General features: G+C 43.6%; 1 protein-coding gene and 1 pseudogene across 1 annotated transcript; both read left to right on the top strand.

Annotated features, from left to right (window-relative positions):
- Positions 1 to 16,297: 16,297 nt before the first annotated feature.
- On the top strand, positions 16,298 to 25,163 carry TEFM (transcription elongation factor, mitochondrial). The gene is made up of 4 exons (XM_012738268.3): positions 16,298 to 16,405; positions 18,390 to 18,850; positions 23,101 to 23,250; positions 24,461 to 25,163. Exons 1-4 carry the CDS (start codon positions 16,333 to 16,335, stop codon positions 24,896 to 24,898), a joined length of 1,122 nt encoding a protein of 373 aa, XP_012593722.2. The 5' UTR covers positions 16,298 to 16,332; the 3' UTR covers positions 24,899 to 25,163.
- LOC105857656 (large ribosomal subunit protein mL52 pseudogene) lies at positions 20,263 to 23,092 on the top strand (annotated as a pseudogene).
- Positions 25,164 to 25,290: the final 127 nt, after the last annotated feature.

Here is a 25,290-nt window from a genome sequence, read left to right as displayed (position 1 = left end):
TCCCCTTCTCCTGTTCTGGAAGCTTGTCACTCCTTGACATCGTCCTCGGTGACTCCTGGAGCTCCTGGTAAAATACATACTGTGCATCCCCGCCCTCTCCTCTGCAGGCAAACACCCATCTATCGTACGCACGTGGCTTGATGCGCACAGATGACGGGTCTCCATCCTCATAAATTGCGGGGGATATTCTAGCTGACCTGTCCACACCCCCTTTGAACACACAGGCACAGGGCCACATGGTATAACAGAATGAATCCAGAAATCCAGAAATTTAGGCTTTAAGTGTTGGCTCCATCATTGACCAGCTGTTTGTCTTTGGGCAAGTTCCTTTTTTTTTTTTGAGACAGAGTCTCACTTTGTTGCCCAGGCTAGAGTGAGTGCCATGGCGTCAGCCTAGCTCACAGCAAACTCAATCTCCTGGGCTCAAGCGATCCTCCTGCCTCAGCCTCCCGAGTAGCTGGGACTACAGGCATGTGCCACCATGCCCGGCTAATTATATATATATATATTAGTTGGCCAATTAATTTCTTTCTATTTATCGTAGAGACGGGGTCTCGCTCTTGCTCAGGCTGGTTTTGAACTCCTGACCTCGACCAATCCGCCCGGCTCGGCCTCCCAGAGTGCTAGGATTACAGGCGTGAGCCACCGCGCCCGGCCAATTTATTTCTATTCTTAGTAGAGACGGGGTCTCGCTCAGGCTGGTTTTGAACTCCTGACCTCAAGCAATCCTCCCACCTCAGCCTTCCAGAGGTCTAGGATTACAAGCGTGAGCCACCATGCCTGGCCTCACTTCTTTGAGCCTTGAACTCCTCATCTGTAGAATGAGGATTGTGAGACCACTAATAGGGTTGATGGGATGGCACACAAAGCCCTCAAAACATAGTGCTTGCCTTGCTTCTCCTACCCCTCTGGTCAGCTCGTGGAATTGTCACTTGGAATGCTGTGTGTTATTTCCCATCCTCCCCAGGGTGGAGGAGGTCAAGCTGCCAGGACTGCAGAAGGCAGGGGAGGGGGCAGAACATTCCCAAGAATAACCAGCCCTGAGGGGTCTTGCTTGTGAGGGGGTGAGGCCTCGCTCTGGAGCAGCCACAGAGGAAGCAGTGGGACAGCTGGGGTCAGAGGGCATGGGGCTGTTTACTAAACAGGCTGAAAGATGATTCATTTCCGTTGCTTTAGATGAAAAAAGAGACAGAAATAAATCTCCCAGGAGAAAGATGGGAAAGGCAACCTAAGGCGGGGATCGGGGGAGAGGGGACATTTCTCCCCTGCCTAATGCTGGGGCAAATTGTGATGCTGGGCTGGCTCTTTGGTGCCCCAGTCTTCCTGTTTCGGCCCCTTTGCTCGTCTAAGCTGCTCTGCTCTGACACCTTCAGTCTCACCGTCTCCTCCCTGGGAGTCCCACAAAAGCCAACCCAAGAAAAAATACAGCATCTTGTTTACGGAGAGGAACCAGAGCTTGAGAGCTTCCTTTAGTTTCCCCCTTTCTCTTCCTTATTTCTAGAAGTTTCCATTTAACAGTAATCTAATCCTCAAGGTGGAATTTCGGGCATCCTCAGATCAAAAGAGTGGTTCTCTGGTATTTTGATTATGATGGATTTGTTCCTTTCTTCTATGTCTTTTTTTTTTTTCCCAGTGGTGATGGGGTGATGATGGTAATTAATTATTGAGGCCAGCATGGTGGCTCACAACCGTGTAATCCCAGCACTTCAGGAGGCTGAAGCAGGAAGATCACTTGAGGCCAGGAGTTTGAGACCAGCCTGGATAACATAGCAAGAACCCGTCTCTGAAAAAATAAGGAAAATTAGCCGGGTATGGCCTGTAGTCCTAGCTATTGGGGAGTCTGAGGCAGGAGGATCAATTGAGCCCAAGGGGTTTGAGGTTGCAGTGAATTATGATTGCACCACTGCAAAACAACAACAAAAAACTAAAAAAGATTTGAATGTTTTATAAAAGAGGTTCACACGTTTGATCATAGTTGAGCTTCATGACCACCCTGTGAGGGCACCACGGTATCAGGCCATTTGGCAGAAGAGGAGGCTGAGCCCCAAAGGAATTGGACCCAAATAAGGAGCAGAACAGGCCTAAAGCCAGGTTTCCTATCATGGTGTTGGCCAGCCCTATGTTATTTCATGAAATCCTCTCTCCCTTTAGTCCTTTCATCCTGGGTTGTTTTTTTTTTTTTTACTTATAAAAAAATTGTGATAAAACCTATATAACATAAAATTTGCCATCTTAACCATTTTTAAGTGTACAATTTAGTGGCATTCATCACATTCAATTATACTCACAATGTTGCGCAATTGTCACTATTCTTTTTAAAAATGTTTCATTGACAAATAAGACTGTATATATTCAATGTGTACAGTGTGATATACACACACTGTGGGTGACGATTAGCACAATTGCACTAACGAACACATCCTTCACCATGCACGCTGCACCTTAGATCCCCAGAACTTGTTCATCTGGTGAAAGTCTGTAGCCTTTATTCCCACCACTATTTATTTCCAAAACTTTTTCATCACCCCAAACAGAAAGTGTAGCCCACTGGGTATTGGCCATGGTAAACGCTGAGCTTGGTTTCTGGGCTCAGATCCAGAGGCAGCCCCTAAGGGAAGAGTACGGCACCCAAGGCTGTCGTGCCCGAGGCGGACACTGAGCACTGTGACCCGGGGTTTGAGGGCAGGGTGGGTCGAGGCAGCCTCTCTGGCAGCTAAGTCCACGCAGCAGATGCTGGGGTGAGTGAGCAGGTCTTGTCCTGGGACGGAGTGTCTTCTATAAATAAAGCTCTCGGGGTCCCTCCAAGCACAAACATCCAGCTCTGTTCCCGGATCACTGTTTTTGTCCAACCAAGCCAAGTCTGGCTTGCAGCAGGGCTGGAGGAACAGGCTCGAGGCCCCCAGGGAATGGAACATAACCCCTTTGAAAATTAAATTATTATGTTTATTAGCTTTAGAATTAAAGAAACAAAACTGTAATTTTTTTTTTTTTACTTTATTTTTTTTTTGAGACAGTCTCGCTCTGTTGCCTGGGCTAAAGTGCTGTGGCGTCAGCCTAGCTCACAGCAACCTCAAACTCCTGGGCTCAAGCAATCCTCCTGCCTCAGCCTCCCGAGTAGCTGGAACTACAGGCATGCGCCACCATGCCCGGCTCATTTTTTCTATTTTTAGTTGTTTGTCTAATTTCTTTCTATTTTTAGTAGAAACAGGGCCTCACTCTTGCTCAGGCTGGTCTTGAACTGAGCTAAAACAATCCTCCCGCCTTGACCTCCCAGAGTGTTAGGATTACAGGCGTAAGCTACTGCGCCCGGCCTGTAATTATCAATTATAGGAAATTTGGAAAATACGGTAAAGAAGGAGGAAAACATCATCCGCAATTATGGCCACCATTTATTCAGAGATTGCAGTGTGGTAGGCACCTTATAGACATTATTCCATTTAACCGTCACCACAACACTGAGATATAGACTATTTTTCTGCCCATTTTACAGATGAGGCAACTGTGGCTGAGAGAGAGGTTGTGTCCAGGGTTACACAACAGAGGTGATGCAGACCAAATGATGTATACTAGAGCTGGGATTTCAATCCAAGTTTGCCTGGGGCCCTTTTCACCAATCCATTAGATTGAGCTGTATGAAACTGACTTACAAAAATGGCAATGTCGCCGGGCGAGGTGGCTCACGCCTGTAATCCCAGCACTCTGGGAGGTCGAGACGGGAGGATCACTTGAGCTCAGGAGTTTGAGACCAGCCTCAACAAGAGCAAGACCCTGTCTAATAAAAATAGAAAAATTATGGCCGGGCGCGGTGGCTCACGCCTGTAATCCTAGCTCTTGGGAGGCCGAGGCGGGCGGATTGCTCAAGGTCAGGAGTTCAAAACCAGCCTGAGCAAGAGCGAGACCCCGTCTCTACTATAAATAGAAAGAAATTAATTGGCCAACTGATATATATATATATAAAAAAATTAGCCGGGCATGGTGGCTCATGCCTGTAGTCCCAGCTGCTCGGGAGGCTGAGGCAGAAGGATCACTCGAGCCCAGGAGTTTGAGGTTGCTGTGAGCTAGGCTGACGCCACGGCACTCACTCTAGCCTGGACAACAAAGCGAGACTCTGTCTCAAAAAAAAAAAAGAAAAAGAAAAAGAAAAATTAGCCACACATGGTGGCGCGCACGTGTAGTCCCAGCTGCTCAGGAGGCTGAGGCAAGAGGATGGCTGGAGCCCAGGAGTTTGAGGTTGCTGTGAACTACGATGATGCCGCTGCACTCCACCCAGGGTGACAGAGTCAGACTCTGTCTAAAAAAGAAGAAGAAGAAGTTACAGAAGCCCCAGACACCAGGAAGATTAGATCGTCGACACAGAAAAAGAGAAATATTAATACGAGATTACAGAGCAGCACATGGTTGACCAGAGAGCTGTGGACCGGCAAATTTTACCAAAAATCAAAGCTATTCCTCAGCTCCAGAGCTACCTGCAATCTGTGTTTGCCCTGAAAAATGAAGATTATCTTCACAACTTGGTGTTCTAAATTTCTTACAAAGAACCTAATTAAATAACTGACACATTTTTTTATTTTATTTTATTTTTATTTTTTTCTATACAAACCTCCATGAAAGACACATTTTTTTTAAAATGACAATATCATGCCATTCGACCTAATACCGTGCTTTTACTAATTCTGCCACCAACCATCAATAAAATTTTTGTGAATTTCCTCTGGTCCTTTATGCATATTTAAATACGACTGGGACCATATTTTTCATACATAATGAGAATCTTTGCGCCCAAAGCTTTTCCCATCTTTAAAACGGTATCTTTAAGCATCACAGGTACTGCAACCGCTTGCTGTTTCAGTGGGCTCCCTCACTCCTCGAAGCTCCACGAGGACAGGGCTTGGGTCAGTTGTGTTCTCTGTATCCCCAGCACCTGCCTGCCTCATGGAAAGGATTCAATAAATGTTTGCTAAATAAACAAAAAAATGAGTATTGGTTTAAAAAAAATCATAATCATAATAAACAATAAAGCAAGAGTACTTGGGATCACAAAGTGTTGTCCTCTTTTTGAAGGAAAGAAATGACAGGGAGGCAGGTGAAACAGCCGACCGTCAAGCAGAGGGTCCAATTGGGTTTCCTGTACATTTGCAGGTTCAATGTCACGTTGTCCTCAACAACAGGAACCAGCTCAGATCCCAGAGGAACTCCTGGCTGCAATACTGCCAAAGCGTTTGCTCATTCGGTCATTAAATATTTAGGGGGCGCCTACTATGTGCCAGGCACTGTTATGGGTTCTGGGATATAGCCATATGGCTAGGGATAGAGCTGCCTTTGTGGAGCTTACCTTCAAGTTGGGGAGATAGACTATGAACAGAGAAACAAATATACGTATTAATGTATATAATATAGGGCAAGAGTGATGATAAGTACTATCAAGAAAAAAAAAAAACAGAGTAAGGGGATAGAGAGGGATAGAAGATGCTGTTATGATAAGGAGGTCAAGGGAGTCCCCTCTGAGGAGGTGACATTTAAGCAAAGATCTGAAGGAAGGGATCCAGCCAACCTGGCAGCCATCTAAGAGAAGAGTGTCCCAGGGGAAGGGAACGGCTAGTGCAAAGGCCCTGGGGTGGTAATGTGCTTGGTGTGTGCTTTGTCTACCACCTTTGAGCATAGAGCTGTCCAACTCCATGCATGCCCTTGTGCCTTGCTCATGCTGCTACCTCTCCTGCCCTGTCTCTCTTCTCCTCGACACTACTCTCCTGCTGTGTCCCCATCCGTCGAGCAAACTCCTGCCTCCGTGCCCCAACTCAAATCTTACTTCATACAGCTTACCCCCATCATCCTCATCTATGTTGCCACAATATCCACATTTCTATTACAACAATCATCGCATCGTACTATAGTTGCTTTTTTTTTTAGCTTGTTTTGTCCCACTCAGCAGTGCTCTGGTTAAGAACAGATTGTCCTCTGGGAGGCCGAGGCAGGCGGATTGCTTGAGGTCAGGAGTTCAAAACCAGTCTGAGCAAGAGCGAGACCCCATCTCTACTATAAATAGAAAGAAATTAATTGGCCAACTAATATATATAGAAAAAATTAGCTGGGCATGGTGGCGCATGCCTGTAGTCCCAGCTATTCGGGAGGCTGAGGCAGGAGGATCTCTTGAACCCAGGGGTTTGAGGTTGCTGTGAGCTAGGCTGACGCCATGGCATTTACTCTAACCTGTACAACAAAGTGAGACTCTGTTCATCTTTGTGTCTTTGGTGCCTAGCAAGTGCTGGGCCTAAAAAATGTTGGTTGATCCAGTTATATGAAATATCCAGAATAGGAAAATCCACAGAGACAGAAAGCAGATGAGTAGTTGCCGGAAGTTGGTGGGGGTGACTGCTTAGTGGGTAAGAAGAAGACTCCTTTTGGGATGTTGCAAATATTCTGGAACTAGACAATGGTGATGGTTACACAACATTGTGAATGTACTAAGTGCCAATGAATCTTACAATAAAATGGTTGAAATGGTAATATTATGTGATGTGAACTTTGCCACAATTAAAAAGATAGTTGAGTGGAGTTAAGACACTTATTACACAGGTGTTCTGGTTTATGGGAATTTGCATTGTGAATGAAATGCGATGACCCAACGGAGATCCAGAAAGCTGAAATATCCATTTGTGAAATCTGAAGAGCCAGAAAATAAATTCTTTTTTTTTTTGAGACAGAGTCTCACTCTGTTGCTCAGGCTAGAGTGCTGGGGCGTCAGCCAAGCTCACAGCAACCTCAAACTCCTGGGCTCAAGGGATCCTCCTGCCTCAGCCTCACGAGTAGCTGGGACTACAGGCATGTGACACCATGCCCAGTTAATTTTTTCTATATATTTTTAGCTGGCCAATTAATTTCTTTCTTTTTTTTTTATTTATTTTTTATTTATTTTTATTTTTTTTATTTTTATTTTTTTATTTTTTTTATTTATTTATTTTTTTTGAGACAGAGTCTCACTTTGTTGCCCAGGCTAGAGTGAGAGCCGTGGCGTCAGCCTGGCTCACAGCAACCTCAATCTCCGGGGCTCAGCGATCCTACTGCCTCAGCCTCCCGAGTAGCTGGGACTACAGGCATGTGCCACCATGCCCGGCTAATTTTTTGTATATATATTTTTAGTTGGTCAATTAATTTATTTCTATTTTTGGTAGAGACGGGGTCTCGCTCAGGCTGGTTTCGAACTCCTGACCTTGAGCAATCCGCCCGCCTCGGCCTCCCAAGAGCTAGGATTACAGGCGTGAGCCACCACGCCCGGCCCAATTAATTTCTTTCTATTTTTAGTAGAGACGGAGTCTCACTCTTCTCATGCTGGTTTCGAACTCCTGACCTTGAGCGATCTGCCCGCCTCAGCCTCCCAGACTGCTAGGATTACAGGCGTGAGCCACTGCGCCCAGCCAAAAAACTAAATTCTGAATAGCCACTGGATTGTTCACAGTTTATATTGTTACCTGGAACTCTGAGTGAGAAGTGAGGCACAGAGCTTTAGTCACAACTGTAATGGAAGGGATTAGAGTGACACCTGTTGGAAATTTGATTCAAACACTGGGAAGCTCTTCTGTGGAACTAGTTTTAAAACTGGGTTCACAAATTCAAAACATCTCTTTCCCTTAGTTATACCTAAATCAATCACCTAGGAGTTGTCTTATCAACTATCTGGGTATTTTCTTCTCCAGGTAGTTTCTTAGACAATAACAGCCCACTTTAGTCTATTAATATATAATCAGTTGTTCAATTAATAACATCTGTCATTGTATAACATTCTCTGTTTTACCAATTATCTATATAATTTTATTTCCACAACAACCTTCTAAGGGTGGGGGTTACTCTGTTTTTGTTTTTTTGAGACAGAGTCTTGCTTTGTTGCCCAGGCTAGAGTGAGTGCCGTGGCATCAGCCTAGCTCACAGCAACCTCAAACTCCTGGGCTCAAGTGATCCTTCTGCCTCAGCCTCCTGAGTAGCTGGGATACAGGCATGTGCCACCATGCCTGGCTAGTTTTTTCTATATATATTAGTTGGCCAATTAATTTCTTTCTATTTATAGTAGAGACAGGGTCTCGCTCTTGCTCAGGCTGGTTTTGAACTCCTGACCTCGAGCAATCTGCCCGCCTTGACTTCCCAGAGTGCTAGGATTACAGGCGTGAGCCACCGCTCACGGTCCTGTTTGTTTGTTTGTTTGTTTGTTTGTTTGTTTGTTTTTGGTCTTTGTGATGGAGTCTCACTCTGTTGCCTGGGGGGAGTGCAGTGGCATCACGATAGCTCACTTCAACCTCAAACCCCTGGGCTCAAGCAATTCTCCTGCCTCAGCCTCCTGAGTAGCTGGGACTACAGGCATGTACCAAGACCACCCGCTAATTTTTCTATTTTGTTAGTAGAGATGGGGTCTTGCTCTTGCTTAGGCTGGTCTTGAACTCCTAAGCTTAAGCGATCTTCCTGCCTCGGCTTCCCAGAGTGCTACGATTACAGGTGTGTAATCTGATTTTTATCACCATAGATTAATTTAGTTTGTTTTTGTACTTTATATATAACTGTGTGGCTTCTTTCACTCAATACTGTGTTTGTTTCCACACGAGTAGAGTTTATATAGAAAAATAAAATAAAATAAAAAAAATACTGTGTTTGTGAGACTTATCCATGTTGTTGGGTATAGTTGAAGTGTATTCATATATACCTAATAATCTGACATTGAAATATTCCAGGTTTTGGATAATACGAATAGTACTGCTATGAACATTCTCATAATTAGATTTGCCACGTGAAATTGCCATTTTTGTAAATCAACTATCAAATATTGGCAATTTCATATGTGTAATTCAATCTGTTACATGTCTTTTAGTGCACATATGTTTGCATTCTGATGTATATACACTCAGGGGTCAGATTGCTGGGCCATAAGATATACACACCCTCAGCTTTAGTAGGTATTGCCAAACACTTTTCCAAAGTGGGCCAGGCGCGGCGGCTCACGCCTATAATCTTAGCGCTCTGGGAGGCCGAGGTGGGCGGATAGATCAAGGTCAGGAGTTCGAAACCAGCCTGAGCAAGAGCGAGACCCCCCTCTCTACTAAAAATAGAAAGAAATTAATTGGCCCACTAAAATATATAGAAAAATTAGCCGGGCATGGTGGTGCATGCCTGTAGTCCCAGCTACTCGGGAGGTTGAGGCAGGAGGATCGCTTGAGCCTAGGAGTTTGAGGTTGCTGTGAGCTAGGCTGACGCCACAGCACTCTAGCCCAGGCAACAGAGTGAGACTCTCTCTCAAAAAAAAAGAAAAAGTGATTCTACCAACCCACCTTCCCATCAGCAAGTATAAGATTTCCAGTTGTTATACATCCTTAACACTCTGATCTATTGATATATCGGTATTGTATGTCTTTTTCGTTTTAGCTGTTCTCATGGGTGTGCAGTGGTATCACAATGCGGTTTTCTTTTTTTTTAGAGACAGGGTCTTGCTCTGTGGCCTGCTGGAGTGCAGTGGCCTGATCAGAGCTCACTGTAGCCTCCAACTCCCCAGCTCGAGCGATCCTCCCACCTCAGCCTCCTGAGTAGCTGGCACTACAGGCATGCGCCACCACCCCCAGCTAATTTTTCTATTTTTTGTAGAAGCAGGTTTTCTGCTTGCCCAGGCTGTTCTTTAATTCCTGGCCTCAAGCAATCTTCCTGCCTCAGCCTCCCAAAGTGCTGGGATTACAGGGATGAGCCACCACAATCGGCCACAATGTGGTTTTAATTTGCATTTCCCTGATGACTAATAAAGCTGAACACATTTCATCTGTTATTGGTTATTTGAATATCTTATTTAGGTGAAGTACCTATTCAAGTATTTGCCCATTTTTCAATTGAGTTCCATGACTTTTTCTTATAGATTTGTAGAAATTTCAAAAGTATTTCCTGGATATAAGTTTTTTGTTAGTTATATGTATTGCAAATATCTTCCTTTACTCTGTAGCTTGCTTTTCCACTTTCTCAATGGTATCTTTTAATGAACATTCTTAGCTTTAAAGAGGTCCAATATTTCTATTTTTTTCTTTATGGTTAATGCTTTTTAGTCCTGTTTAAAAAATGTCTGCCTACCTCAAGGTCCTGAAGTTATGGAACATTAATTTTTTTTTTTTTTTTTTTTTTTTGAGACAGAGTCTCACTTTGTTGCCCAGGCTAGAGTGAGTGCCGTGGCGTCAGCCTGGCTCACAGCAACCTCAATCTCCTGGGCTCGAGTGATCCTTCTGCCTCAGCCTCCCGAGTAGCTGGGACTACAGGCATGAGCCACCATGCCCGGCTAATTTTTTATATATATATATCAGTTGGCCAATTAATTTCTTTCTGTTTATAGTAGAGACGGGGTCTCGCTCTTGCTCAGGCTGGTTTTGAACTCCTGACCTTGAGCAATCCGCCCGCCTCGGCCTCCCAAGAGCTAGGATTACAGGCGTGAGCCACAGCGCCCGGCCTGGAACATTAATTTTTAATGTTTTTCCCAAATAAAATTAACCTTTTGAATTTGTCACATATGTGATTTTCATTTATTTCTTCAACAAATGCTAATGAATCTCCAAAAGTGCCAGGCAATGTGCTGGATATCGTAGGGGATATAATTACAGTCGGTATCCCTCTTCTGCTGGGGTGCTCACTTATGGAACCAGAGTTGTTTTTTTTTTTGAAACAGAGTCTCGCTTTGTTGCCCAGGCTAGAGTGAGTGCCGTGGCGTCAGCCTAGCTCACAGCAACCTCAAACTCCTGGGCTCGAGCGATCCTTCTGCCTCAGCCTCCCGAGTAGCTGGGACTACAGGCATAAGCCACTATGCCCGGCTAATTTTTATATATATATATCAGTTGGCCAATTAATTTCTTTCTATTTATAGTAGAGACGGGGTCTCGCTCTTGCTCAGGCTGGTTTTGAACTCCTGACCTTGAGCAATCCGCCCGCCTCGGCCTCCCAAGAGCTAGGATTACAGGCGTGAGCCACCGCGCCCGGCCGGAACCAGAGTTTTAAAATTAGGATCTGAAGATGCTCAGAAAGGTGACATCACTTGCCCCAGTTCACACTATTGGCACAATAGGATTGGAATCCAGGGCTGAAACACAGGAGTGACAGATTCCAGAGTCTGAGCTTAGCCATTGAGCTCCTCTGTTTCCAGAGGGATGTTGAGGCATCAGGAATGGATTTTGACACATTCCAGTCAGCAGTTTCCAGATCGCCTTGGGAATATGCATAGAGTCAAATAAGGGGACAAAGACATGTGGTCAAAACACACACACACACAAAAACCAAAATAAAAACCCTACAGTTCAAGACAGTATGTACTATGAAGGAGATATGGATCAAATCTTTGAGAGACAGAGCGAGGATACTTCTGGCTTGCAAGACAGGGAGGCAAGGGGCATTCCTGTTGGCCCTTAAAAGGTGAGCAGAATTTAGATTATTTCCATGAAAGAGCATCCCAGGGAAAAGGACCTGCAGATGCAAAGGTGCAGAGGTGAGACAGCATGAAATGTGTGTGTGTAACTTCAAGCCACCCAGTTCGGCTCCTGAGTGGGTGTATTAATCAGCAAGTTATCAATTCCAAATAATAGAACACTGAGCTAAATGAGGCTTAAACAATAAGGTTGGCCCAGCAGCTGAATGATGTCATCAAGTCCCCGATGCTATCCCTTTCTGCTCTTCATGCCCATGTCAGCACTGTCTGTCCACGGACAGATGGCTGCTCCTCTCAGCTCTTCCTCCTGCAAAGAGAGCCACAGGTAGAAATGGGAGGTCGCCATTTCTCTTTCCATATCTCTCTCCCATTCTTTATCAGGTCATAAAACGTTTCCCTGATATGCCCCAAACAGATTCATACCCTCTCTTAATTGTCAGCACTGGGAAATGGGACTACCATAACTGGTTTACCTTCCCTGAGGACATGTCCACCTGCCCCCAACCAGGGACCTATTAGGAAGGAGGAGAGGCAGCACTGTAGGTGTGGAGTGCCACAGTGGGTGCCTGGTGGTGAGCAGAGAGAGAGCTGGAAGGTTTAGGTGAGGCCCCGCCATGGGGCAGGAGCTGGAGCACTGGGACTGCCGGCCCGGACAGGTAGGGTGTGTGTGGATGGGGTGAGGCTTATAGAAAGCTGGGAAATCAGGTGTCTGGGTGGGAGAGGGTGGGTATTGCAGGAGCCCAGGTTTGAGACAAGTCTCTGATTAGGATGGCCATAGTGAGGGAGAAGTGAAAAAGACATTTGGCAGGTCAGGCTGATGGAATTTTGTGTGTTTTAAATTACAAGCTGCCACAAAGATGTGAAATTAATATCAATTTAATGGCTCCAACTAACCCAGCTTTAAAAAAAAAAAAAAAAAACTTTCCTCCTTAAAATCTTTTATGTCCTTAGTTATTTTAACTTGGTTTTATCCTGTTGCCTTTTACATCTCTCTGAAAATTGCTTCTCGATCTTTCTGGGAATCTGAACCCTCTACCCACTGTAATGTTGGTGTTCCCAAGGAGTTCCGTCCTTGCCTCTCTGTGCTTTTCTCACACGACCCCTCCCTGGCTCATCCTATCTTCTCTCATGGGTAAAGGACCATCTATCCACACTGCCTCTACCTATGCCCCAGCTCTGCCCTCTTGCCTAGCTTCAGACTTCCCTATCTATCTACTGGATATCTCCACTAATGTCTTGCAGGTTTAAAAACAGATCCGTTTTTATTTTTTATTTTTAAAGAAGGAAATAGAAACTATCAGGGTGTATCACATGTAAAAATGCAGCATGTTGTTGTTGTTGTTTTTTTTTTTTTTTTTTTTTGAGACAGAGTCTCCCTTTCTTGCCTAGGCTAGAGTGAGTGCCGTGGCGTCAGCCTAGCTCATAGCAACCTCAAACTCCTGGGCTCAAGCGATCCTCCTGCCTCAGCCTCCCGAGTAGCTGGGACTACAGGCATGCGCCACCGTGCCCGGCTGATTTTTTTTATATTATATATATTAGTTGGCCAATTAATTTCTTTCTATTTTTTTATGGTAGAGACGGGGTCTCGCTCAGGCTGGTTTTGAACTCCTGACCTTTGAGCAATCCGCCCGCCTCGGCCTCCCAGAGTGCTAGGATTACAGGCATGAGCCACCGCGCCCGGCCTGTTGTTGTTTTTTTAATGAAGCTTTTATTTCACACATATATTTATATGTCCTGGGTCACAGTCAAAAAAGTTTTATTTATTTTTTATTTTATTTTTTGAGACAGAGTCTCGCTCTGTTGTCCAGGCTAGAATGCAGTGGCATCATCATAGCTCACTGCCATCTCAAACTCTTGTGCTTAAGCGATCGTCCTGCCTCAGCCTCCCAAGTAGCTGGGACTACTGGTATACTTCACCACTCCTGGCTAATTTTTTTTATTTTTTGTAGTGTCAGGGTCTTGCTATGTTGCCCAGGCTGGTCTCGAACTCCTGGCTTCAAGCGATCCTTCTACCTCAGCCTCCAAAAGTGCTGGGATTATAAGTATGAGCCATTATCCTTGGCCTAAAAAAGCTTTAAAAATATGGAAATTAGATGACAGGCTAGACATAATGATGAAAGGAGTAGGAGGAGCCAGGGACATCTGCGTCTGGATGACAAAAATGGGGAAGCGAGAAGAAGCTCATTTCTGGAAGAAGATGACAACTTTCATTTTGAATGCACTGATTCTGGTTTACAGTAAATTGTGCACAATGGTTGTCTCTTTCCCTACCACTTTCAGCCTCTGGTCAAAGTATAATCCTGAATGAATGCTCTCAGGAATGAGGGTGTTTCCCCTATAGCTCATTAATTATTAGTTCTCAAGAGGAAGTGATTCTTTAATGGGGAAACCAACATTTTTTTTTTTTTTTTTTTTTTTTTTTTAGATAGCTGTAGAAGATGAAAAAACCAACATTTTTTGAACCCTTATTTTGTGCTGGGTTCTCTGCATTCAGTTTCTTGTTCATCCTCCAAGCAGCCCTGTTAGGCGAGTACCATTATTTCTGTTTTACAAATGAGGAAGCTGAGGTTCAGAGAGAATGAGAAGCTGCCTATGGTCATGCAGCTAGTAAGCGATGAACTGTGTCTTGCCAGCAAACCACACCATCTCCGAGAGCATCATCAGGATGCGCTATGGCCTCATGTGTTAGTTTCCTATGGCTGTCGTAACAAATTACTACAAGTTAGGGGGCTTAAAACAACAAAAAGTTACTCTCACAGTTCAGGAGGCTAGAAGTCCCAAATCATGGTGTCTGTCATCAGGGTTGGTTCCTTCAAAGGGCTCTGAGGGGAATCTGGTCCATGCCTCTCTCCTAGCTTCTGGTGACTGCTGGCAGCCCTTGGCCTTTGTTGGCTTGTGGAATCATCACTCCAATCTCTGCCTCCATCTTCACAATGCATTCACACATCCATCTTCTCATAAGAACACCAGTCATATTGGATGAACCCATGCCACAGTCCAGTGTGACTTCATTTTAACTCAATACACCTACAATGACCCAATGACCTTATTTCCAACTAACATCACATCCTGAGGTACTGGGGGTTAGGACTTCAACATATCTTTTCTGAGGGATGCAACGCAGCCATAACACCTCATTAAATTAAATAAGCCCTGGAATTAAGAGGAATTTATTTCCTCCTGACTTGGAGGGTTTTGCAGAAAAAGTTGATCTTCATTTCTTGCTAGATTCCTAAATTAACCAGACACTGCCAAGATTACTAGAATTCCTATGAATAATTTTTCTTAACGATTTCCCACAACTCCACAGCCTTCTAGACAACATCAGCACGAACAATCAATCACTGCTACTTCATAAAAAACATAAACCACCCATCATCTTTCTCTCCCTCTTGAATTCCCTGTTTTTCACACAACTGGCTAACATCTCTCTGTATTCCAAAAAGAATCCTTTTCTTTCTGCTCTCCTCACATCTCCCAGGTTCAGTTCCTTGCGGTTGTCATTGTCATGAGAGGATACACTACCTTCTAGACTCCTTTCCTTGCTTCCCGGCTCTTCACCTCCAATCCAGCCCATATACGGTATAGGGCCAATTTTCCAGAAACACACCTGAGTCAAGGCTGACTCCACAAATTAAAAATCTCAGGGACTTCAGGATACCTGGTGGAGTTATTCAACTGCTCCACTCTACATTCAAGGACCAACTAAATTTGACACCAGACTATCTCCCTCCATCCCTTCCCAATGGAATACTACTCCCAGTGCCAAAGCCATCTCCTCCTCCCTCACCCTTCCCTAACCCCTTGCCTACCCTATTTCCCTGCAGAGCTCCTGAAAACACCACGGATCTCTCGCTGTCATTCCTTTCTACCCGGTGACATGGTTACTTGTACTGTTTACACTCCCTCGCCAGACACTGCTCCTCATGCCCCAGGATGGGGCTAATAGGAGCTCCTCAATCTGTGTGTCTAGAATAAACCCAAGGATGGCCGGTAGCTCACACTGGTAGTCCTAGCACTCTGGGAGGCTGAGGCAGGAGGATAGCTTGAGCTCAGCAGTTCAAGATCAGCCTGAGCAAGAGCAAGACCTCGCCTCTCAACTAACTAGCGTGTTTCCCCAAAAATAAGACAGGGTCTTATATTTATTTTTCCTCAAGAAGACACCCTTGGGCTTATTACCAGAGGATGTATTAATTTTTTTAAGTACGGTACAATAATCTACATTTATTCAAATATAGTTGACTCATCTTCTTCAGGAACATCATCATAACTCTCCAAACGCAGAATTCCAGCCTGAATTTCTTGCGACTCTATTTTCTTTAGGGCCATTGGCCTCAATCTCTCACGTGGAGCAATAGAGCTCTCATAGGGCAGATGAGAAGGGCTGCTAGTCTTCTTAACCGCTCTGCTGCGAGGAAATGCAATGGTTGTGCAGGTAGGCTGCGTAGCCACGCCCATCACTAGGTCTTATTTTCCGGGTAGGGCTTATATTGTGCAAATGCTTAGAAATCCTGCTAGGGTTTATTTTAAAGGTAGGTCTTATTTTCGGGGAAACACCGTAACTAAACACATAATTAGAATAAACTCAAGGAATCTCCACGAAACAAGGAGCTAACGAACTAGCCGAGGTGTTTCCTTCCTAGAGATTCGGCCCAGCCACTATCAGAGTCCGGTGCTGGCGAGAACGTTTCCCTGGTACAGTGGAGTGAGTCTGCGGGACAGCCACGGGCTGGCGACCAGCACAAGGCCTCCGCCGGCGCCCCCGCAAGCCCGCAGCCAAGCCGCTACCAACCCACTGCTCAGCCCGCCACGCTTAGGCCAGACACTCCAACGCCGCTTGGACCGGAACCTTTTCGTGGCGTCCAGGGCGGGCGCTTTTGGGTGAAGCACGCAGAAACCGGAAGTTAATGGAGGAGGATGGGCCGTGGGAGCCTACAGGTTTAACTTGGAAGATGAGCGTCCCTGGTCTCATGGCGGGAGGTAGGGTGCCTGGAATACTGGGTTAATTTCCCAGCTGTCATTAGCCCCAGATCCTGAAGTGTTTCCTTCTTCATGTCCCGTGTCCAAGTACTTCTCTTGGAGCCTCCGCTGAGCTGACGGGCGGTTCTGGTCCCCGAGCCTCGGAACGTTTGTCCTTCCCTGGCCTAGAGGTCTGGAGGCGGGTCCTCCCCGGGCTGGGCGGCAGGCGGAGGATTCAGATTTTAAAAGCTACTTGCCGCCTTCTGGCTGCATTATTTTCCTGTGGCCAGGGATGTTAGAGTGACTTTCCGTTGGTTTGACGAAATAACGAAAATGGTGTTTCTTCTGCTTTCAAAAACATACTAATGGTAGATATCTTGAAAAGTGCAGCCGGGTGCGGTGGCTCACGCCTGTAATTCTGGCACTCTGGGAACCCGAGGTGGCAGCATCGCTTGAGATCGGGAGTTGGAGACAGCATGAACAAAAAAGAGCAAGACCCCTGTCTCTACTAAAAATGGAAAAATTAGCCAGGCGTGGTGGCGCGCAACTGTAGTCGCAGCTACTCAAGAGGCTGATACAGGAGGATCGCTTGAGCCCAGGAGTTTGAGGTTACAGTGAGCTAGGATCACGCCACTGCACTCCAGCCCAGGTGACAGAGCAAGACCCTTTCTCAAAAAGTAAATAAATGAGTAGATAGATAAATGCATAAAATTTAAAAACATTTTTTAAAAGTGCACATAAAATAAAACTGCTCTTAATTAAACCCACCACTTAGTTAAAACATTCCTTATAAACGTATGAAATTTGATTTTATTTGGTTTCACCAGATGAAATACTAGTGAAGATAAATCTTAACAGGAAATACCGGTTACAAGAAGATCCCAATAAGGTTAAGAATATAAAAAACTGGCCGGGTGTGGTGGCTCAGGTCTGTAATCCTAGCACTCTGGGAGGCCGAGGTGGGCGGATTGCTTGAGGTGGGGAGTTCTAAACCAGCCTGAGGGAGACCCGTCTCTACTAAAAATAGAAAGAAATTAATTGACCAACTAAAAAAATATATATACAAAAAATTAGCCAGGCATGGTGGCGCATGCCTGTAGTCCCAGCTGCTCGGGAGGCTGAGACAGAAGGATTGCTTGAGCCCAGGAGATTGAGGTTGCTGTGAGCTAGGCTGACACCACAGCACTCACTCTAGCCTAGGCAACAAAGTGAGACTCTGTCTCAAAAAAAAAAAAAAAGAATATCAAAACCGTTAAGCAGTTGAAATGATTTCAACTATGTGCTTCTTGGGTTTAAAATACAGTTTCCCAGGTAGTAAAACTTAGGACCGATTCATAAAGATCACCGGACATCTCTCATGACTTAACAACAAAAGCCCTATTTTAAAAATAATATATAGGCTGGGCACCTTGGCTCATGCCTGTAATCCTAGGACTCTGGGAGGCCCTGACAGGAAAAGATCCTTCAGGCCAGGAGTTCCAGACCAGCGTGGGAAATCTCTACCATAACATAACAAAACAAAACAACTATAGATATGTATAACTATGTATTTACAGTTATATATATAATGTATATATTGTATGTATAGTTATGGTCAAGCCTGCAACTAACGCTAAAAGGAAGTAGGACACTCCAACTTACATTTTAAAAGAATTTTTTTTAAGAGACGGTGTCTCGCTTTGTCATCTAGGCCAAAGTGCAGCTGCGGGTTCGTACTCACTGCAGCCTTTAACTCCTGGGTTCAAGTGATCCTCCTGCCTCAGCTCCCCAGTAGCTGGGACTACAGACATGTACCACCACGCCTGGCTAATTTTTTAACTTTTTGTAGATAGGAGGTCTCACTCTGTCACCCAGGCTGGAGTGCAGTGATGCCATCATAGCTCACGGCAACCTCAAACTCCTGGGCTCAAGTAATCCTCCCACTTCAGTCTCCCTAAGTGCTGGGATTATAGGTATGTACCACTGTGCCTGACTCAACTTACATTTTGCTAAATTTTCCTTTCAGGGAGATGGAGATGCTTTCCAGTTCCTTTGGGGTCATTCCTGTTCCAGGCTCTACGTAGTTCCTGCTGTCGGAAAAAATCCAGTGCACCTAAGAACATTATTCCCAGTGTTGCTTTTTGTGATGAAAATGCAAAGGAGTCTCAAAATGCACTTGACAAGCTCTTTTCTTCAGAACAGCAGGCTTCCATCTTACACGTGTTGAATACAGCATCTAGTAAAGAACTTGAAGCTTTCAAATTGCTTCGTGGAAGAAGGTCTACCAATATTGTAGAGCACAGAGAAAAGTTTGGGCCATTTCAGAATTTGGAGAGTTTAATGAATGTGCCCCTGTTCCAGTATAAAACTACAGTTCAAGTTTGTAACTCCATACTTTGTCCAGAGACTAGAGGGAAAAAAAAGTTACAGGAAAACCGGTTCCTGGGAAAGTTCATCAAACCAGACATACGAAGAGAAAGACTTAAGGTATATTCCTTTTCTTAGTGTCTATTATACTGTCTAATATTTGAGACCCTACTCTGTAAAGCACTCTTCTGGGCATTGGGTTGGGAGTTAATGAGGTTCTTCAGGATTAGCTGGTAGGTCTAAATATATATCTATAAATAGATAACCTATCATACAAAATTAATGAGATGTGTATAATAAATTGGTAGTTGAGAGGAGAAAAAACTGTGGGCTATGACTGTTGGGGAAGGTTACTGGAAAAACTCTATTTGGATCATAAAGGAGAGAGAAAATTAAGCTGGCTGGAAGAAGAGGGCATTCTAGGTAGGAAGTTGATGTTGAGAAATAGGTCTTTGCAAGGTTTATTTAAGAGGAATCTTGCAGAGATACCAAGGTGTGTCTAAGGATTATGTTGGCAGTAATGAGAAATTAAGGTGCAAAGATGGGTTAGGGCCAAAGAATGACTTTAGAACATTGTACCAGTCTTAACAGTAGGATTTAAAACTATTTTCTGTTCCCTCCTCTACTTTAAAAAAATCATTCTAAAAGCAATTCTTTTTCAGTGTTATCTTAAAAAATAAATATTACAGTTACTTGACACATCAGTCAAAGATTAAACTCTGGAGGAATTTATGTCTCATGTAACATTGCCTGATAAGATAGTCTCTTATCCCATAACAATAATAACATCATTTTTTTCCTGGACCAGTGGTTCCCTGTGTTTTGGGGAATACGGATATATATATTTTTTTGAGACAGAGTCTCACTTTGTTGCCCAGGCTAGAGTGAGTGCCGTGGCATCAGCCTAGCTCACAGCAACCTCAATCTCCTGGGCTCAAGCAATCCTGCTGCCTCAGCCTCCTGAGTAGCTGGGACTACAGGCATGTGCCACCATGCCCGGCTAATTTTTTTTTTTTTGTATATATATTTTTACTTGGTCAAATAATTTCTTTCTATTTTTAGTAGAGATGGGGTCTCCCTCAGGCTGGTTTCGAACTCCTGACCTCGAGCAATCCTCCCACCTTGGCCTCCCAGAGTGCTAGGATTACAGGTGTGAGCCACCACACCCGGCCCAATATGGATATTTTTTAACACATTGACTGCCACACTAGAAAAAAAACATTTTTTCCTTGGTGTCACAGTGTTTTATTATGAAAATAGGATAAAAAATTCCGAAACAAAATGATCCTTTCTAATTTAATGAAAAATTTATTATTTTTTATCATTTTTTGTGCATGAGTTATATGCAACTTGAAAAATAGTTCTCCTGGCTCCCAAGGTGAAGAGACATGTGAGTTACATATGCTTTATGAGGCCCTGGGCCCTGGGAGGAATTAAATACACCTCACATGGCAGTTAATGTGTTAAACACCTGATGAAGACTATGGAGGCTGCACCGCAGTGCAGTGGCTTGGGTGGGCAGCCAGTGGTGACTCCAGCAGGGCCTGGCTGCCAACCCCTCCGGCTATGGGCCCCTTACAGAACTCCCAGACTGGTTGTATGCGGATGGTCGCCCTGCTCCCCCACTGAAAGGTCAGCTTCGGAGAAAAACTGAAAGGGAGAAGTTTGCAAGACGAGTTGTACAGGCATGGCAGCTCAGGCAGTAGGAGAAGTTGCAGGAAGAAGAAAGGAAGCATAAAAATGCTCTTAAACCCAAAGGGGCTTCACTGCAGAGCCCACTTACAAGTCAATAAAAAGCAAAAATCTTGCTGACTTAAAAAAAAAGATATCTATAGCACATATGCACAGAATACTACATGTACTTTTAGAGGACTGGCATATTCCAGTAAGTCCATCCATGGACTCCAGATGGAACTGCTGCGGTGGTTGATCTGGAACATATTTCAACCAGATTTTTCAAGGAGGCTTTTCATCCAAATTCATGGCTAAAACTACTGTTTATACTCAGATTATAGTGGAGTTGCAACTTATTTAGGGGCCTAGGTTCTGAAGTTGGTTTGCATAGAGAAAGTCATGCAGTAAAATCCTTTAAAAAACATCTATTGCCCAGGAAATACTGTGTGCAGCCTGGTTCAGTGATGCTTATGCACACTCAAGCTTGAGAGTCGTTGAGCTAAAGACTTGGCGTGGTGGCTCAAGCCTGTAATCCTAGCAGTCTGGGAGGCTGAGGCAGGAGGATTGCTCGAGCTCAGGAGTTCGAGACCCGCCTGAGCAAGAGCGAGACCCCGTCTCTACTAAAAATGTAAATAAATTAATTGGCAACTAAAATTATATTTTAAAAAACACTAGCTGGGCATGGTGGCACATGCCTGTAGTCCCAGTTACTCAGGAGCCTGAGGCAGTAGGATCACTTGAGCCCAAGAGTTTGAGGTTGCTGTGAGCTAGGCTGATGCCACGGCAACAGAGTGAGACTCTGTCTCAAGAAAAAAGAAAAAAAAAAAAGAAAAGTGTTAAAAAGAGGTATTTTGTAGATGTCTGTGCATCCCAAGTTTGTTGCCTTTAAGTATTTATCCAGTTCTTAGCAGTGAAAGGGAGATGGGTATAGAATTATAAATTGTGCTTATCTGCCTCTGTATCTGTAGAACATACTAGTAGTTTATCAGTATAACCACATGAGGCATGGAGGAATGAGGTAACAGCATTACACTGTATCCCCGCCAAGGCTTGGCACAGAGCTAAGTCCATATATCCAATTTTGTGTTATACATTTCCCCTTAGCAGTCCTATAGTTAACCCAAACATAATAACATTTAAAAAACAAATCATTCCCCGCCCCCACCTTCCTGAGTTGATGTGCCTATCTCCATCTTGAACGATGCCACCTAAGTCATTGGAGTAAAGCTGGAGTTATCCTATGCTGCTTCTTCAACCTATATATCACTTCAACTCCCACTATCGCCAATCTCTTTTCCTTCTTGCTGTCATTGTTGTTGATTCTTAATATTTTGTCATGTTACACAATAGGTATCCAACACAAATTCCTACCTTTAGTCTAGTCCCCTTCAGTCCATCTTCTACACAGCTGTGATTTTTTGAAACATAAATCTTATGCTGATCCTTAAAATTATGTGCCTACAGGTGGCGCCCTGTAGCTCTCTGGATAAAACAAGTTAAGTTAAATAACTTTACAGAAATCTATACACATTTCTGCCCTTTTCCCACTCAGTCTCTATTCCACTGGCAGAGTATGAGATGTCAAACAGTTCATCTTTGCAGACAACTGGGCGAAATAACTTCCTGTTTACTCTCCTAGTCATTCTCCTAGTCCTCCAAAAGCCTTCCTTGACTGCTGCTTCTATGGTAACTGTTTTATGGTGCAATTTCTTATAACGTACAGTTATGTTCCTTGCTTCCCAGTATCTAGCACAGACCATGGCTACACTTGAATATTTACTTTAGGCTAGGTGCTGAAAATAAATTAAAGGTTCTTTGTCTATAACCTGACCACTGCTGGTTACCTTTTAATAATTACTCCTGCATTTTTTAACAATTTTCAGTTGATAAACTAAATAAATTTGTATTCCATAAGCAAGCTAGGCATTTAGAGTTTGTAGATTAGGTTTTGTATGTTAAAATGTTTACACCTTGGGCTTTCTGCAGACTAAATAAATAAATAAAATGTTTACACTTGGTTGGGCTCAGTGGCTCACACCTATAATCCTAGCACTTTGGCAGGCTGAGGTGGGAGAATTGCTTGCGGTCAAGAGTTTTAGACCAGCCTGAGCAACATATCGAGACCCCCACCTCTACAAAGAATAAAAAAAATTAGCCAGGTGTGGTGGTGCATGCCTATGGTTCCCAGCTCCTCGGGAGACTGAGGCAGGAAGTACACTTGAACCCGGGAGTTTGAGGTTGGAGTGAGCTAGGATGATGTCACTGCACTCTAGTCTGGATGACAGAGTAAGATCCTGTCTCAAAAAAAAAAAAAATTGGGCCAGGCGCAGTGGCTCACGCCTGTAATCCTAGCACCTGGGAGGCTGAGGGGGGCGGATTGCTCGAGGTCAGGAGTTCGAAACCAGCTGAGCAAGAGCGAAACCCCATCTCTACTATAAATAGAAAGAAATTAATTGGCCAACTAATATATACAGGAAAAATCAGCCGGGCATGGTGGCGCATGTCTGTAGTCCCAGCTACTCAGGAGGCTGAGGCAGGAGGATTGCTTGAGCCCAGGAGTTTGAGGTTGCTGTGAGCTAGGCTGATGCCACGGCACTCATTCTAGCCTAGGCAACAAAGTGAGACTCTGTCTAAAAAAAAAAAAAAAAAAAGAAAATTGTGTTTATACTTGTAATTAAACCAGCCTTTTCTTTTAGGCAGTTAATAGTATCGTGTCTATTGTTATTGGTACTCGAAGAATTGCCTGGGCTCACCTTGATCGTAAATTGGCAGTGTTGGACTGGCAGCAAAGTAACCGTTGGAGATTAATGGACAGAACATACTTATCATCTGTCTATTTAGAAGAGGTAAGGCAGTTACACCTCTAAATTCCTACCTGCTAGAGCTCCTTGTATACTTTAATTTTCTAGTCCCAAAAGAAATGTATAATAAAATAGTAAGAATGGATTTTCTTATTGGTGAGTACTTATTACTCACGCATTCCTATTGTTTTTCATCACTTTTGATTTTTAAAAATTGAATCTTTCTTCAGTGAGTTCAAGAAATGCCTTATGGACCAGGCATGGTGGCTCACGCCTGTAATCCTAGCACTCTGGGAGGCTGAGGTGGGCAGATTGCTAGAGGTCAGGAGTTCGAGACCAGTGTGAGCAAGAGTGAGACCCCATCTCTACTAAAAATAGAAAGAAATTAATTGGCTAACTAAACATATATAGAAAAAATTAGCCGGGCATGGTGGCACATGCCTGTAGTCCCAGCTACTTGGGAGGCTGAGGCAGTAGGATCACCTGAGCCCAGGAGTTTGAGGTTGCTGAGTTAGGCTGATGCCACAACACTGTAGCCTGGGCAACAGAGTGAGACTCTGTCTAAAAAAAAAAAAAAAAAAAAAAAAAAATGCCTTATGTATCAAAGGCAGATACTGACAAAATCAATGATAAAGTATATCATTCTAAATGTTATAGGACATCTGTATATTTATAAAGCTTATTTTTTAAAATGTTCTCACATTGTCTCATTTCAGCCTTCAAAACCTTGTGAAATGGGCAGAAAGTATTGTCTTGATTATACATATGAAAACTATGCTTCGGTCAAGCATCTGATGTGTAGTCAGTTGCAGAGGTGATTGATTCTTGGCTAGTTATTCTCACCCTGTGCTCTACCATAGAAATTGTTTAAAGGTTAATAAAATATCCACTGATTCTCAAATAAGAGATAAAAAAATAAATAAATAAAATAAAAAAAAAGGTTAATAAAATAGTTTTACCTTGTTCAATCATAAAGGCGATATAGACTTTAGAAATTATGAAGCCCATTTTTCAGATGAAGAAACTGGTACTTAGGGAGACTAAACAGCTTAGCTTAGCTTAGTTTGTTCCTGATAGAACTATGACCAGAACTCGGCTGCCCATAAAATGCTTCTTAAATTATTTCAAAATTGTCAATAGCAATATAAGTTACCTAATTATAATATTTTAAAGTAGAAGTGGAACAGAGAGGGGACCCAAACACAAAAATTAATGAATTATTCCTGCTCACTGTCTTTTTTTTTTTTTTTTTAAGATTTCATCCATCATTTCAAAGATGCCTAAAGCAGATTTCTATGTTCTGGAAAAAACAGGACTTCCCATTCAGAACTCCTCTCTGTTTCCTATATTGTTACATTTTCATATCATGGAAGCCATGCTGTATGCCTTATTAAATAAAACTTTTGCTCAGGATGGGCAGCATCGGGTGCTGAGCATGAATCGAAATGCAGTGGGGAAGCACTTTGAACTGATGATTGGTGACTCCCGGACTAGTGGAAAAGAACTAGTGAAGCAGTTCCTCTCTGAGTCTGTACTGAAGGCAGATCCTCGGGTGGTCTTCCCAGCAGATAAAGTAGTCCACTACAGACAGATGTTTTCATCTACTGAACCACAAAGAATAGAAGAGTTATATGATTCATTATTACAAGCTATTGCCTTCTATGAATTAGCAGTTTTTGAACCTAAGCCTTAGAATTCTGAGGTTAATGTACAGTAAAACCAATATTTTGAACATCCACATTAATGGAGAAGAAAACATATTGAGTGTATTTTTAATATACTCAAAAGTTGTTTAAAAGTATGTCTTTCAGCTGTTGAATGGTTTACACAATAAGGACCCAATTCTAAAAACAAATACCATCTATACTAAGGATTTGCATTATTATCATGTTAAAATAAGGAATGATTTTTCTGTATGGTACTGATGAGAATAAAACTAAAGACAAGTGATAACACAACTTGTAGAATCCTCTTCTCTTATTCTCTAGGTAGAATGTGGTTTGCTACACTGCCTCAAAAAGGCAATTTTCATCAGCTCCAATCTATCAACCCCAAAACAAACAGATTTGTCTAATAGGCTGATTT

The sequence above is a fragment of the Microcebus murinus genome, chromosome 18 (assembly GCF_040939455.1).
Source record: "Microcebus murinus isolate Inina chromosome 18, M.murinus_Inina_mat1.0, whole genome shotgun sequence".
In the NCBI taxonomy this organism is placed as follows: domain Eukaryota; kingdom Metazoa; phylum Chordata; class Mammalia; order Primates; family Cheirogaleidae; genus Microcebus; species Microcebus murinus.
The sequence above is the reverse complement of the archived record's forward strand: the minus strand, read 5'-3'. Positions and strand labels throughout refer to the sequence as shown.

Coding starts and splice junctions, on each gene's coding strand:
- TEFM (XM_012738268.3), top strand. CDS start 16,333: ATGGAGGAGGATGGGCCGTGGGAGCCTACAGGTTTAACTTGGAAGATG. Junction 16,406..18,389: donor CCCTGGTCTCATGGCGGGAG/GTAGGGTGCCTG, acceptor TTTTCCTTTCAG/GGAGATGGAGATGCTTTCCA. Junction 23,251..24,460: donor CATCTGTCTATTTAGAAGAG/GTAAGGCAGTTA, acceptor TTTTTTTTTAAG/ATTTCATCCATCATTTCAAA.